Source organism: Canis lupus, chromosome 11 (genome assembly GCF_048164855.1).
Source record: "Canis lupus baileyi chromosome 11, mCanLup2.hap1, whole genome shotgun sequence".
In the NCBI taxonomy this organism is placed as follows: domain Eukaryota; kingdom Metazoa; phylum Chordata; class Mammalia; order Carnivora; family Canidae; genus Canis; species Canis lupus.
In genome coordinates this window covers 29,586,418-29,600,349 of record NC_132848.1, presented here as the reverse complement: position 1 = coordinate 29,600,349, position 13,932 = coordinate 29,586,418, and the positions used below count along the sequence as shown (strand labels likewise).

General features: G+C 53.8%; 1 protein-coding gene and 1 non-coding gene across 2 annotated transcripts; both read left to right on the top strand.

Annotated features, from left to right (window-relative positions):
- The first annotated feature begins 1,599 nt into the window (after nucleotides 1-1,599).
- On the top strand, nucleotides 1,600-8,436 carry NOL12 (nucleolar protein 12). Its single transcript, XM_072844043.1, has 6 exons — nucleotides 1,600-1,756; nucleotides 2,747-2,852; nucleotides 3,165-3,213; nucleotides 3,744-3,886; nucleotides 5,154-5,251; nucleotides 5,670-8,436. The coding sequence occupies exons 1-6, from the start codon at nucleotides 1,674-1,676 to the stop codon at nucleotides 5,833-5,835; spliced, it is 645 nt and encodes a 214-aa protein (XP_072700144.1). The 5' UTR covers nucleotides 1,600-1,673; the 3' UTR covers nucleotides 5,836-8,436.
- Nucleotides 4,368-4,502, top strand: LOC140600542 (small nucleolar RNA SNORA21). The gene has a single exon (XR_012003750.1). It is a non-coding gene; the product is annotated as a small nucleolar RNA SNORA21 (small nucleolar RNA).
- Nucleotides 8,437-13,932: the final 5,496 nt, after the last annotated feature.

Here is a 13,932-nt window from a genome sequence, read left to right as displayed (position 1 = left end):
GTCTGCATCTTGCCCTCCAGGGCGGGGGGCATGCTGGCTACTGGGAGTGATTCCTCCAGCCAGTGGCCTAGGGAGCTGGGCCATGAGGCCACAGACTCAGGTTCAAGTCCCAGCTTGGACACAGAACAGCCCTGTAAATCTGGACAAATATCTTCCATTCTCTGAGCAAACAGGTCCCTTCTCAGGGTGCCTGGCACACAGTAGGCACTGGATACACAGGTGCACACTTGCTCTCTGGGCTCCAGTCACTTGTCCAATGAGAAGTGGGGAGCGGGTCTTAAGGGCATATTACTGTTCTGATAATCCCCACTCTCAGCCAGTTTTGGGGTCACCTCCTCTGGGAAGCCCTCTGCAGTGGGGGAGCCAACAGTGAGCTCCGCAGCCCCCCCCCCCCCCCCCCCCCGTGCCTCTCACTACAGAGGTACCATCCCCTGCACTGTAATGATCGCCAACCTCGCCACTCGGGCCGTCCTTTAAAAGCAAGGGCAGCAGCTTGTGTGCAGCACCCAGCAGGTGTGACTTAAGAACGGGGGATTCAGGCGTGTGATCCCAGTTACCAAAAGTCCCCGTCAGGCAGTGTTTTACTGAATGCACGCCCTCGTCTTCAGTGGAGTATATGTTATTTTTTTTCTAAAGATTTTATTTATTTATTCATGAGAGACACAGAGAGAGACAGAGACACAGGCAGAGGGAGAAGCAGGCTCCGCACTGGGAGCCGGATGCAGGACTTGATCCCAGGTCCCCAGGATCACGCCCTGAGCTAAAGGCAGATGCTCAACCGCAGAGCCACCCAGGCGTCCCGAGAATGTGTTATTATTACACCCCAATGCCACACCTGGGGAAACTGAGGCACAGACAGGGGAGATGACTTGTGTAGCAAGCACGTGTGTGGCAGGTATTACTTACATGAAGTGTTACGTAACTCACGTTTCCTCCTCCTCCTCATGGTTCTCAAAGTATGGTCCGTGGACCAGCAGTATCAGCACACGCGCGCGCACACACACACACACACCCCCAGAACGAGTCAGAATCGCAGATTATGGGGCTCACTCCAGACCCGCTGAATCAGAAACTCTAGGGCGAGGCCAGGAGATCTGGGTTTCCGCAAGCCGTGCAGGGGATTCCGAAGAACGTCAAAGTTTGAAAACCACTTCCAGGGGATCCCTGGGTGGCTCGGTGGTTCGGCGCCTGCCTTTGGCCCAGGGCGTGGTCCCGGGGTCCCGGGGTCCCGGGGTCCTGGGATCGAGCCCCACGTCGGGCTTCCTGCATGGAGCCTGCTTCTCCCTCTGCCTGTGTCTCTGCCTCTCTCTCTCTCTCATGAATAAATAAATAAAATCTTAAAAAAAAAAAACACTGCTTCGCAATCATAAAGTCACTATAATCATTCCCATTTTACAAATGGGTAACTGCGGCAAAGCGAGGGCAGTTGGTCCGGAACCACAGCCGTAACGTCCTGAGCTCCGGGACTCGCTTTCACCGCCGCTAGCCTAGGAATGGGCCGGGGTTAGGAATCATGGGGCTGGGGAGGCGGGCTCCGCGGCCCCTTTAAAAGGCGGGGCCTGAGGAGCGGAACTGCGCAGCGGGAGTGCGAGGCGCCCCCGGGAACCTAAAAACCGCTACACCCGGAAGTGTCTTAGGCGTGCGGGAGCCGCGCCGCCGGAGGCCGCGCCGCCATGGGCCGCAACAAGAAGAAGAAGCGAGATGGCGACGACCGGCGGCCGCGGCTCGTCCTCAGCTTCGACGAAGAGAAGCGGCGGTGAGTGCGGAGGCTGGAGCGGATCTGCCTCGGGCTGCCGTCCGGGGCCGGGGCCAGAACCCGGGCCGAGCGGCTGCGCTCACGCAGAGGTCCCTTCCGGTCCCGCCCTCTCGGCGCGGCCCGCGGCTCCCCCCGACGCCCCCCGCGGGATGGACGCGCCCGCAGCCCCCCCCGGCCTGGGGGGTGGAATCGCCCGCCCCGCCCCCCTTCCCCGGCTCTGCGCCCCGAGTCCCGCAGTGCGCGCGGCGGGGGGTGGGGGTGGGGGTGGGCGGCAGGGGGTGGGGGTGGGGGTGGGGGTGGGCGGCGGTGGCTAGGGGACCCCCAGGCCTCTGCGTCAAGTCCGTCGGAGGTTCCCCGCCCCGCCCAGAGCGCCACTTTGCCGTGTGGTAGTGGGTCGGCGAAAAGCCTAGTGCTGCTCCCCGGACCCCCCAACATTTGGGAATGGTGCGGCCAGCTCCCGAGAGAAGGAGCCAAGATCACATAGAGGAGGGGAGGGCAGGTGCCGTCCAGGGGCCCTGCAGATGGGTCCAGGGGCAGGTGTCCTGGGGAAATGGGGTGAACTCCAGTGGAAAGTGTGTGGGTGTCTCCGTGAGGGTGGCCTGAAAAGCTCTGCTGGAAGTGGCTTAATTCACTAGGTCATGGGATTTGGCAATGTAGGAGGGGCCCCCACCTGTCCTAGGCTCGTAGGCCCACCTGCCTGGCCCTGTTGAAGCTGAGCCCTGGAGGGATGGGGGTGGAAGGAGCCTCTCGCTCTTCTTCCTGACCTTACACTCCCTATGACCTTTGGCAAGTAGTCTAGCTTCTCTCTGCCTCAGTGTCCCTGTCTGTAAAATGGGCATTGGTACCGACCACACAAGCTGTTGTGAGGAATAGGTGAGTTAACACGTGTGCATTTTTAGAGTGGGTACAGTATTAGTGGTTTTTCTCTTCCTGGGGTGAACCTTTCTTTCCTGTGTGTCCTCCTGACTCTCCCTCGACTCTTTCCTGTAGGGAGTACCTGACTGGCTTCCATAAGCGCAAGGTGGAACGGAAGAAGGCAGCCATTGAGGAGATCAAGCATCGGCTCAAGTTGGAGCAGAAGAAGCTCCGGGAGGAGGTACAGAGGGGAAGGCTGGGGGGGAAGGGGGCTAGGGAGAGAGAGAAAGTGTGTGTGTGCATGTGTGTATCTATATCTATATATCTATATCTGATTCCCAAGGGATTCACATCCTTGGGTGACCTTAACAGGGGCATCTGCAGAAATGAGGGGAGGTGTGGGCAGGCCCGGGGAGCAGTGTGTACATGCTGCATGTGGGCTCGGGTCTGGGGAAGGTGTAGAATGGAATCTCCTGGTGTTTCACTATGAGCTCCTGCCTGGGGTTGGCTGGAGAGGCCATCCTCACTGTGTTTCCTTCCCTTTTGGTTTCAGCGCCATCAGGAATACTTGAAGATGCTGGCAGAGAGAGAGGAGGCTCTGGGTAAGTCACATCTTTGCCCTGAGCTGAAGAAAAGCCAACAGACCTAGACTTATTTATCCCTTGGTGGATGGAAGGGGAGGGGTGTGGGGGCTGCACAGAAGCTAATTTCCTAGTTCCAGGGGTCTTGGTGGTGACGTGGGCCATCGGCCAGGGCTGGTGTTCAGGACCCTCTATAAATGTGGGTGGATCAGAGACAGGAAAGACCAACCTCTTGGTAAAGTGATCCTGAGCAGAAAGCCCAGTTTCTGAAGCCTGGAGGGACTGGGGGTAGAGGGGAATGGGTAGTAGCAGCTGCTGGGGTCACACCAGGTCTGTCCTAAATGAGAACCAGATGGTCTGAAGTCTCCCCAGAGTATCGGAAGGAGTTGAATCACTTACATTTGTCTGCAGACCAGGCTCTGGAGCTGGTGACTTCCTGGACACTCTCCCAGAGTAGAGGGGGCCATTGTACTCCAGGGCTGGGCAGGGGGTTAGAGTCTGGTTACTTGTGCTCTGAGGCTGAGACCTGGTTCTGTGCCCACCTTGCACAGAGGAGGCAGATGAACTGGAGAGGCTGGTGACAGCAAAGACAGAGTCAGTGCAGTATGACCACCCCAATCACACAGTCACCGTGACCACCATCAGTGACCTGGACCTCTCAGGTGCCCGGCTGCTTGGACTGCCTCCACCTGAGGTGAGTGTAACTTCCAGCCCTAGGGAAGATGGGCCCCAGTGCAGCCCTAGGTGCATACTGGCTTGTTGGGGATGCTGAGTGCTGGTCCCTGTTGGGCAGATTCCAGTGCGAGGGGCTCTTTCCCTCCTGGGCATTCTTCAGGGCCTGCACAAAATCCGTGGGGCTTGGAGAAGCCGGTTCTGTGACTCAGTGACTGTGGGAACATGGGCAAGTGTCTGCCTTGCCAACTTTCCTTTTGCCAATAAGTTGAGGGAGAGGGAGGTAATTGATGATAGCACCTGTTTCTTGGGATTGCTGTGAGTATAAAAGCGGTTAATCCAAGTGACGCACCTCAGATACCAGTTTGTGGTGATCACACCACTGCATGGTAACAGCAACGACACAGCCCATTCATGTGCACTGACCGTTTTCAAGCTGTGAGTGGGGAGGTACTCACAGATTGTAACCAGTATTTTAAAAAGATTAAAAAAAAAAAAAGGATCCCCTTTTAAAAGCACTCAGTGGGCCCTGACTCATGACCCACTGAGCCGTCAAGAAAGGGCAGAGGAAAAACACTGCTTTTGGATGAAGCAGCAGCATGTTGTGTTGTTTTGCTTCAATCGGTGATATGACAGGGTGTTCCACCTTGGTGGGGTACAAGGGGGGAGAGAGGTTCGAGGTGACGGGGGCAATGTCACATGGACAGAGCTGCCTAATAAACTCTGAAAAATTAAATAAAAATATTAAAAACAAAAAGTTAAGGAAAGAAATAGAATGTCTTTGAAAATATCAAAAATACCAAAAAGGCTCACAGGTAAGTACCATTTCACAAAATGTTTCAAAGCTGTGTTTGTCTGGGTTGGATGCGCTTAAATGCATAATTTAAATATGCCTGTACATACAGCGTCACAAGGTGAAGCACATTTCCTGTCACGGGTGAAAGCGTCCTTAAGCCCTGAGCCACTGCTTTATCATGTCCTTCCTGACCTCATACTCCTTTCTCTTTTGTGCTTATTCTTCTGTAAATCCTCCACGGCCTCAGCTTGCAGTGGACGTGCAGACACTCACAACTGAAAGAAGATGGGGACAAGGCTTTGAGACACAGCTTTTCCCTGTGTGATTCCCGCTTCGAAGTTGTACCCAGCTTGTCCCCCGGTGGCCTTCTCCGAGCCCTGAGCCAATCCTCAAGGCAGCAGGCCACACCCCCACTTGACAGAGCCATGACTGCTGGTGTCAGGCCTCCCAATCTACCACACTGTGTGACAGTCCTTGTCCTGTGTTTCTTTAGCAAGGGGCTGGACACAGGTCCGAGGAAGAGGCGTCCTCCATGGAGAAGCTGACCAGAGCCTTACCCAGGAAGTCCAGAGATCCCCTCCTGTCCCAGCGGTGAGCCCTGGCGTGTCCCTCTCTCTGGCACTTCTCCCTCCCGGCTGACTGTGGTGATGAGCCCCGTGGAGCCACCTCTCACTGGCTGGTGGCATGGAGCAGGTGTGGGGCCTGGTGCAGTGACTCTGCCTACCAAGTGTCCCTCCTCACTGTCCTTACTCCCTTTTCCTGAGAATGGCCAGCCCTGGGTGCCCAGAGTACCTGGGGTCAGGGCTTTTTTATGAGCTGAGGAACTGGCAGGCCCTCTAGGGTCAGAGCAAGCTGTCTTTGGCATGGATTTGGTACTCCCTAGCATTCGAGGCCTGTCCTGACTTCCTCCGGGAGCCAGGCACTCACCCCCAAACCCAATCTTCCACTCATGTTCTGCTTTCCAGAGTAAATGAAGCCCCGGCCTGACCAGCCTTCCATCCCCCTACAGGATCTCTGCTCTCACAGCATCACTGCACGCACATAGTCGCAAGAAGACCAAGAGGAAACATCCCCGACGGGCCCAAGACTCCACCAAGAAGCCCCCGAGTGCCACTCGTACGAGCAAGACCCAGCGCCGCCGGCTGACAGGCAAAGCCCGGCACAGTGGAGAGTGAGCCCTGAGAACCAGCCATGCCCCAGCCTGGGCCCTAAGGTCCTGTCCTGTCTCAGCCGGGCTGTCCCCATAACCCAGTACCGAGGTGGTGACTCTATGGCCCAGGATTGGGATGCTAGCACCTCTCTGGTCCAGAGCTTGGGCTCTGGAAGGGGCAGACAGGTGAGAGCTGGCTCCCCCCAGGAGGAGCCTTTAGAGCCAAATCTGGGGCATCTACCTAAATGTCTGCCCCACCGAGCCATCATCAGATTTGTGAAACTGAGTGGTCTGTTTGTCCCTGACCCTGCTGCCATGTGCCAAGGACAGGCTTCTGAGACAGTAGAAACTATTAGGGAAATGGGTCCATCCTCACTCTCCAGCAGTGGGTATGAAAGTGTTAGGTCTGGGCCCCCTTTCCCAGGTTACAGATCAACATGACCTGTTGGGTACACTGGTAGGAACCAGAGTCATCTCACTACTCAAGAGCAGGCTGGGATCCCTGGGTGGCGCAGCGGTTTAGCGCCTGCCTTTGGCCCAGGGCGTGATCCTGGAGGCGCGGAATCGAATTCCACGTTGGGCTCCTGGTGCATGGAGCCTGCTTCTCCCTCTGCCTAGGTCTCTGCCTCTCCCTCTCTCTCTCTCTCTCTCTCTCTCTGTGTGACTATCATAAAAAAAAAAAAAAAAAAAAAGAGCAGACTGCTGGGGCAGGTGGGTGAGCAGTGCCAGGCTCTGCTCTTTACTGGCTGAGACTTTGGGTCTGTCCCTTCTTGGCCTCATTGGTCTTCTCAGCTGAAATTGAAGTGGTGGAAGCAGATGAGTTCCAGAGCATTCCCTACCCCCCGAACTTGGGCCTCTTCCCTAGGCTTCTAGTAGCTCCTGGAAAGAGACTAAAAAAGGAGTGATCAACCCTTTTTAAAGAAAATGTAGGGAGATCCCTGGGTGGCTCAGTGGTTTAGTGCCACCTTCGGCCCAGGGCGTGATCCCGGAGACCCAGGATCAAGTCCCGCGTTGGGCTCCCTGCATGGAGCCGGTTTCTCCCTCTGCCTGTGTCTCTGCCTCTCTCTCTGTCTCTCATGAATAAATACATAAAATCAAAAAAAAAAAAAAAGAAAGAAAAAAAATGTATCTCGACTCACCTGAAGAGTATGACCCTTTCCAAGCAGACTCTGCAAGAGGCCAGGTGACGTTCTGCAAGGCTGCTGGTTTTTCATGCTCTTCAGATGTGGCTTCAGAAAACCAGTCTTTACCCTTCCTTGTCCCAGCTTGTGAGTGATCCACCTGACACGCCCCACTGTCACCTGAGCGAGCAGGGTAGAATCCTGAGTGCAGCAGGTACATGCACCGGCGGGGACAGCCAGGGCACCTGTTAGGGGACATTGTCAGACACCACCAGCCCTTGCCACTTACTGCTTCCTGTGACTGAATCAGAGCACAGGAATCCGGGCAGTGCCCTGGTTAGGAGACCACGTTGTGCCCTAACACTAGTACTGCAAGGGGAGTAGATGTGCCTTCAGCCCCAGCAGAGCCCCAGCAGAGCTCAGGATCAGTGAGAGGTGGACAAGGTGACGGGGGAATGCAGTGACAGGAGCAGTGACGAGCACAGGTGCAAGTTCCAGCTGGCCCCGGGGTGTGGGAGGATCTGGCGGGAGGGAGCTGAAGTCCCAAGCAGGTCTTGCTTTGGCTCAGCCCACAGAGAGCTGCCATTGGGCAGGCTCAGGAACAGAGGCTCCGTTAGGCTGTGTCTGGGGGTGACTGGCGTGCCCCATATCACCATCGAGACCCACCATCTGGTGCCTCTCTGAAGGCCACCCCTGGACTGGCAGCTCAGGGCATATGGCTGGGAGGTGCTGTGACCTGGCTCTTTAGCTCCTTCCACTGCTCTTCCTGCTGCCTTCCTGTTATTGGGGTGTAGTGACTCGCTCTGCTGGGCTGTCCCTGTCCTGCACAGTGGGCGGGGGGGTGGGGTGGGGGGCGAGGGGGCTGCCAGCAAGCTCCCCAGGTGGTTCTCATCCTCAATCCGGGGCAGTGAGTGTGAGCCTTGCCCTTCATGGCCCCTGGGAGCAGAACCCATCCTGGGCCCGAGGGGTTAGTGCATGCAGCAGGGTTTGAGTCCCGACTTGAGTCCCAACTCCACCACTTGGTGTCTGTGTGAGCGCTTTGCTGTGTTGACCTCTCTGGGTGTATCCCCGTGTGTAAGATGAGAAGACACCTATGTCCTAGGGGTGCCCCAAGGCTGAAATGAGCCCGTATTAGTGAACCACCTCCCACAGCACCTGACGTTCCCGGGGTGCACCTGCAGTGTATGCTCACGGCCATTGCTGTTCGCTGCAGCATCTGACCCAGGTCTCTTCTCCCGCTCCCAGTGACACGGGGTCATTACCACTTCCATCTACAGTTTGTGACATTTGCAAGTATTAAATTCTCCTCCGGGATCCCTGGGTGGCGCAGCGGTTTGGCGCCTGCCTTTGGCCCAGGGCGCGATCCTGGAGACCCGGGATCGAATCCCACGTCGGGCTCCCGGTGCATGGAGCCTGCTTCTCCCTCTGCCTGTGTCTCTGTGCCTCTCTCTCTCTCTCTCTCTGTGACTATCATAAATAAATAAAAATTAAAAAAAAAATTTAAATTCTCCTCCACTCTCTTCTATATGTGCCATCTGCATCTTTGAGCAGACCAGGGAAACTGAGTGAGCGATTTTGCCAATCTTGAGATCAGAAGTGGTGGAATCAGAACCCTATAGAGAACTTGCCTTTTCTCCCCAGAGCCTGGATCTTTTCCTCTTGACTCTCTCCGTCTTGTGGGCCTCCTTGGCCTGGGGCTTCTAGGGGCTTTATAAAGAAGGATTAGATTTAGCTGTATATAATGTACAACAGAATTTAGCGGTTTATATAAGAGGAGGTTAACAGGGAGGTAACTAGCCTGGAGCTGGGGGGCTGGGTTGACAGACTTTGAGCTTTTTGTTTTGGGCCATTTTCAACACATAGCGTTCACCTCACGGTCCAAGATGGCCATTTGAGCTTCAGCCATCATATGTGCCTTTCAGCTAGCAGGAAGGAGAAAGGATTGAAGAACTTGTTCCTCCTTTTAAGAACATTTGACATTTGTCATGTGCCATCATTTGGGCAGAAGGCGAAGACATGGGGCCGGACAAAGAAGCAGCTCCAGCTGCAGACAGGGCTATGATTGTGGCCCATTCTGGAGAACCCTGTGCCCACGTAAGAATTGAGGACTGTGTTGCTAACTGAAGGGAGAGTTAGTATTAGGGTACAAGCCACAGAGTCCCGCAGAAGCCAGATATATAAGGAAAGGGCTGCCGGAGGGGGGGGGGATCCAACTGTGTGGAACTACAGCCACAGCAGACTCTTTTTCTGTTCCTGGGTTACTGCACTGAACTTTCCTGATGGGTCAGGCCCTGTGCTAGCAGAAGGAATGAGGCCTCTCAACTCAGGAAAGGGTAGGATGTGTTTGGGGGCTACTGAGCCCTCCCCAGGGGATGAGGGTAGGAGCTGTAGAGGAGATGTTTCTGTGGCAGGGAGGCTGAAGCTTTCATCCTCTCCAAGGTGCCCTGGACCTCAGAGGCTTGGAGCCCCCAGGTTTGAGCTGTGGTGTCAGTGACTCTGGCAGGGAGTTCCCCAGTTTGTCCTGAAATAGAGACCTCACAGCCTTTTCTGTTGTGGGCGGGCCCAGCATGACTAGAGTCCTCCAGGTTTCCAGCTGACATCTTCCAGATGTGGGAGGTGCTCTTTAGATGTTCACAGGCTGTTCATGGCCTTTGTTGCTCTGAGCAGTGTCCTCCAGCCCTGGGAATTGATCCTTCACCCTCCCCTCGCATGGGCTCCAATGACACTTTGTGTTTCCTTCTTATAAACACTGAACACATTGTAACCTGGTTCTGTCTGTCTCCACTAGCTGACCATGAGCCTTCTGAGTGAGAAGTTGTATCGGTAACTGCTGTGTTTTTGCTGTGGGCACAGTTCACAGCCAGTCCTGGTAGGATTACACGGGACCCAATCCCCCTCCCCACAGGTGTTCCCAGTGACCCTTGAAATAATCTGTTCTAGAATTTTCTTGGCAGCAGTGCCATGTTTGCTTGTCTGCAAGTTTCTGAATCTGTTTTGTTTTCTCCTTCCCTTCACCACATCCATCTCTCCTGGGCCCCTGCTGAAATCTTTCCCCATCCAGTGAACTTTGCCCTCTCTCCCTTCCACCCTAGTCAACACGATTGCCAAATAACAACCAAAAGAAAAAGGATAGGAAAATAATTTATCGAGCACTTCTCGTGTGTGAGTCACATTATTAACTCACAGCAGCATCGCAAAGTGGGTATTAGCTCCATTTGATAGGCGAATAGACTGAGTCGCTGGTTACATAATTGTCAGAAGTTACCTGTCATGGCTAGTAGGACATGGTCCTTGCATTCCATGGAGGGGGCAGACACATGGAAGTCCCTTGGAAGGTCAGGGGTTCAACAAAATATTAGAGGGCAGACATCCTTACAGGCCCAGAGGGCAGAGAGGAGGGCATCCAAGAAGGCTTCTGAGAGGAGGTGATCCTTGATGTGAATCTTGAAAGATGACTTGGGTTGGCCAGGCATCTGGGGGAGAGGATGGGCAGGCAGACAGAGGGCCTGGGTGAGCAAAGGTGGGGAGTGGCCAGAGGGGACTGCCGTGGCAGCTGCAGAGGCCCACGGGCACAGACCCTAAAGGGCCTCAAATACTGAGCTAAGGATCTGGACCCTTACCCTGTGGGCAGTGGGAGCCCCTGAGGTGGGGTTGGGAAGTTGCCAGGGGAAAGTTGGAGTCAGTGATTGTTTTAGAGAGATCTCCCTGGTGGCAGCATGGAGGCTGTACTGAGAGTACTAGAGGCTCCAAGACCTTGTTGTAGTTACTCCGGGAGAGGCAAGGAGGCCCTCCTCCCATGCAGGCACCCATTCACTCTCTCACCAACCATTTATTGTGCACCTATGAAGTCCCAGTCACTGGGGATATGTTGGTGAGCAAGAGAGGGTGGTCCTTGCCCTCTAGTGACTTACATTTCATGAGCTGTAGCCATGGGGATGGAGTGGAGAACACTGGAGAGGTGCTGAGAATAGTAGCATTTATTGAGCACTTACTATATGCCAGCTCCTCTTTACATGGTTTAACTCACTGAGTCCTCCCAGTAACCCCACAGTCTAGGCAACTCCATTAAGCCCATTTTGCAGTTGAGGTACACTGAGGTGGCCCTCTCAGGAAGCAAGCCCCACTCTAGATACATTATACTGCCCGACTGGCTGAACAAGCCAAGTCTTACCTGCAAGAGGCGCACTCACAGGTCCACGAGGTGAGGGATGCCCCAGGAGCTGTGTGAGTCCCGCATAGGATCTCAGCGCAGTACAGTGAGCCGTGACTAAAGGCTGGGGAAGCCAGGGAGGGCTTCCTGGAGAGGGTGCCATTTAAGCTATTATCACTAAGGGAATGAAAAAATCTGTGATTTACCTTTTCAGAGACACAGCAGAGGACAGAAGGCCTGAACATTACTTTAGTTTGACTCACAGAGTATTTAAAAACAATTTGACCAGGGGCGCTTGGGTAGTTCAGTCGGTTGAGCATCCAGCTCTTGATTTCTGCTCAAGTCATAATTTCACGGTTGTAGGGTGGAGCCCCAAGAGTCAGGCTCTGCACTCAGTGGGGAATCTGCTTGAGAGTCTCTCTCTCCCTCTGCCTCCCACCTAAAACAAATAAATCTTTAAAACAAAACCCAAATCCCCTCCCAACAATTTGACTATAGTGATAATAATAATAATCTGACTTCTCTGGTTTTTCTTCAGATCGTTTTTTGCCCTTTACTAAAGAATTCTGTGGAGTGGAAAAATTCTGAGTGTTTATCCAGTTTTTTGAGGCAAAAACCCAACCAAAACCAAAACCAAAATAATTCGACTTAGCCATATTTTCACACGTCAAGAAGTTTCTGACTTCTTCAGTAGGAGTTAAGCCTGGCTGCACTGGACCACCGCTTCCTAGGGTCGCCGTGGGCTGGAGTCAGCTCTGTGACCCTATTAGAGACGCTCGGTGAGGCCACGGCCCCTTCCATCTCTACCTTGCCTATTCTGGCCTCAGGGAACAGCATGAGCAAAGATAGAGGTGACTCCCTGCAGAGACTCCCCAGGGAAAGGAGTGAAGCTGAGAATAAATGGTGACAGTGGTCGTGTGCGCTGCCCTGGCTGCCACTGTGCCCTTACCCCTGAGCCATCTGAGCAATCCTGCAGGACTCTGGGAGTGTGTTTTTTAAAACCAGGCTCTGTCATCAAGTAACTGAGTGGCTTTGGGCAACTTGCTTTGGCCTTGAGTTTCACTTCTATGCAACAGGAATGGTGACATGGTGATGGCTGCCTTTCTCATCACAGGGAGGTGTTGGGAGAAACCCCACTGTGTCTGCAGAGAGGCCAACTTTGCCCCCACGGGAAAAGGAGGGGCTGTTATTACTTAGATGACTGAAGGCCCCTCTTTGGGCCTCAACCAGTCTTACAGCCACTGTTGCCCTACCAAGAGAGGGGCCTCTTCCAACAGTCCCCGGAGCTCCCTGGCCCCCTCCTCCTGCCTCCTTGCAGTCATCTCTTGTTCAGCACACTAGCTGCTGCCCACCTGTCTGCCATCCTCTCCTACCCTCCAGGGGCCCAGCCAAACAGCTCCAGAGCTAGGGAGTGTGCTCAGGACAATCCTCATCCTTTCTCCGAATTCTCCCCCTCTTCCCTCCTTTCCTCCAACCTCACTGCTCGGTCCCCTCTGCCCCATTCTTCTTCCCCAGGCCCTGTAGGCTCACTCCCTCTCCTCCAGGGCTTTGCTCAGATGTCACCATCTCAGTGAGGCCTTCCCTGATCACTTTATATCAAATGTAATGTCCTTCCCATACCAATCACTTCCACCCTCCTTCCTGGCTTCATTTTTCAACTTAGCACCTCTCATCAGCCTGCTTACTCCATATACTGCTTATTTATCTTGTTTGGCTTCAGGCCTCCTGGGTGGCTCAGTGAGTTGAGTGTTTGACTCTTGATTTCTGCTCAGGCCTTGATCTCAGGATCATGGGATGGAGTCCCAAGAAGAGTCCCCCATGGCATTGGGCTCCTTGCTTAGCAAGGAGTCTGCTTGGGATTCTCTCTCTCCCTCAACCCCTGCTCCCCATCCCTCTCTCTAATAAATAAATCTTTATCTTGTTTGGGGTCTGTCTCCACTAGAATGGAAGCACCAAGGAAGCAGGAGATTCAATCTTTTGTTTGTTAAGCATTCTCAGCATACACAACTCACTAAGTAGGGGTTTCTTAAATATTCAATGAATTGAGTTGTCAGGAGGGTCACCCAGAGTTAGCTCCAGGTTTTACTGATTCGTAGGTGTGGGGGGCTAAAGGACCCCAGCCATGTCCTGACCTTCAAACGCAAACCAATTGTTTAACCCACACCATGCTCAGAAAGGTCAAGTAACTTTCTCAAGATCACACAGCCAAGAGGCCCTAGAGCTGTATGTTGAACCTCAGTCTCACTACTTCCTGTTTTGTTCACAGTAATTGGGATCATGCTGAAAGCTCATTATCCTTGTTCCTAAACTGTGTCTCCACCTGTTCCATCCTGGGCCAGGATGACATGTTCAGTGACTATCTCCTCCACTGGTCAATGTGCTTCTCATCTCTGAAGGAGGCACATTTTATTCATGTTACCATCTCCCCAGCACCCAGCACAGATACAGTAAAAGTCTGAGTGAATTAGGGAATGAAGATGCTCTGTGGTGCTAGTGGGGTCAGACACCCCAAGTTTTTAGTCTTGGCTCTGCCTTTTACTAGTTGTGTGACACTGGCAAGTTAATTGTCCTTAGTTGCTGTGAAATGAGGATCTCTGTACTTAACCCTTTCAGTTACAGTATCCTAATGAATGTAAAGATTTTGGAATAGGAGTTGGCACATAGGGTAGAATAAATGTCAGCTTAAAAGTGGAGACAGAGGGCAGCCCGCGTGGCTCAGCAGTTTAGCGCTGCCTTCAGCCCAAGGCCTGATCCTGGAGACTTGGGATCCAGTCCTGCGTTGGGCTCCTTGCATGGAGCCTGCTTCTCCCTCCGCCCGAATCTCTGCCTCTCTCTCTCACTCTCTCTCTCT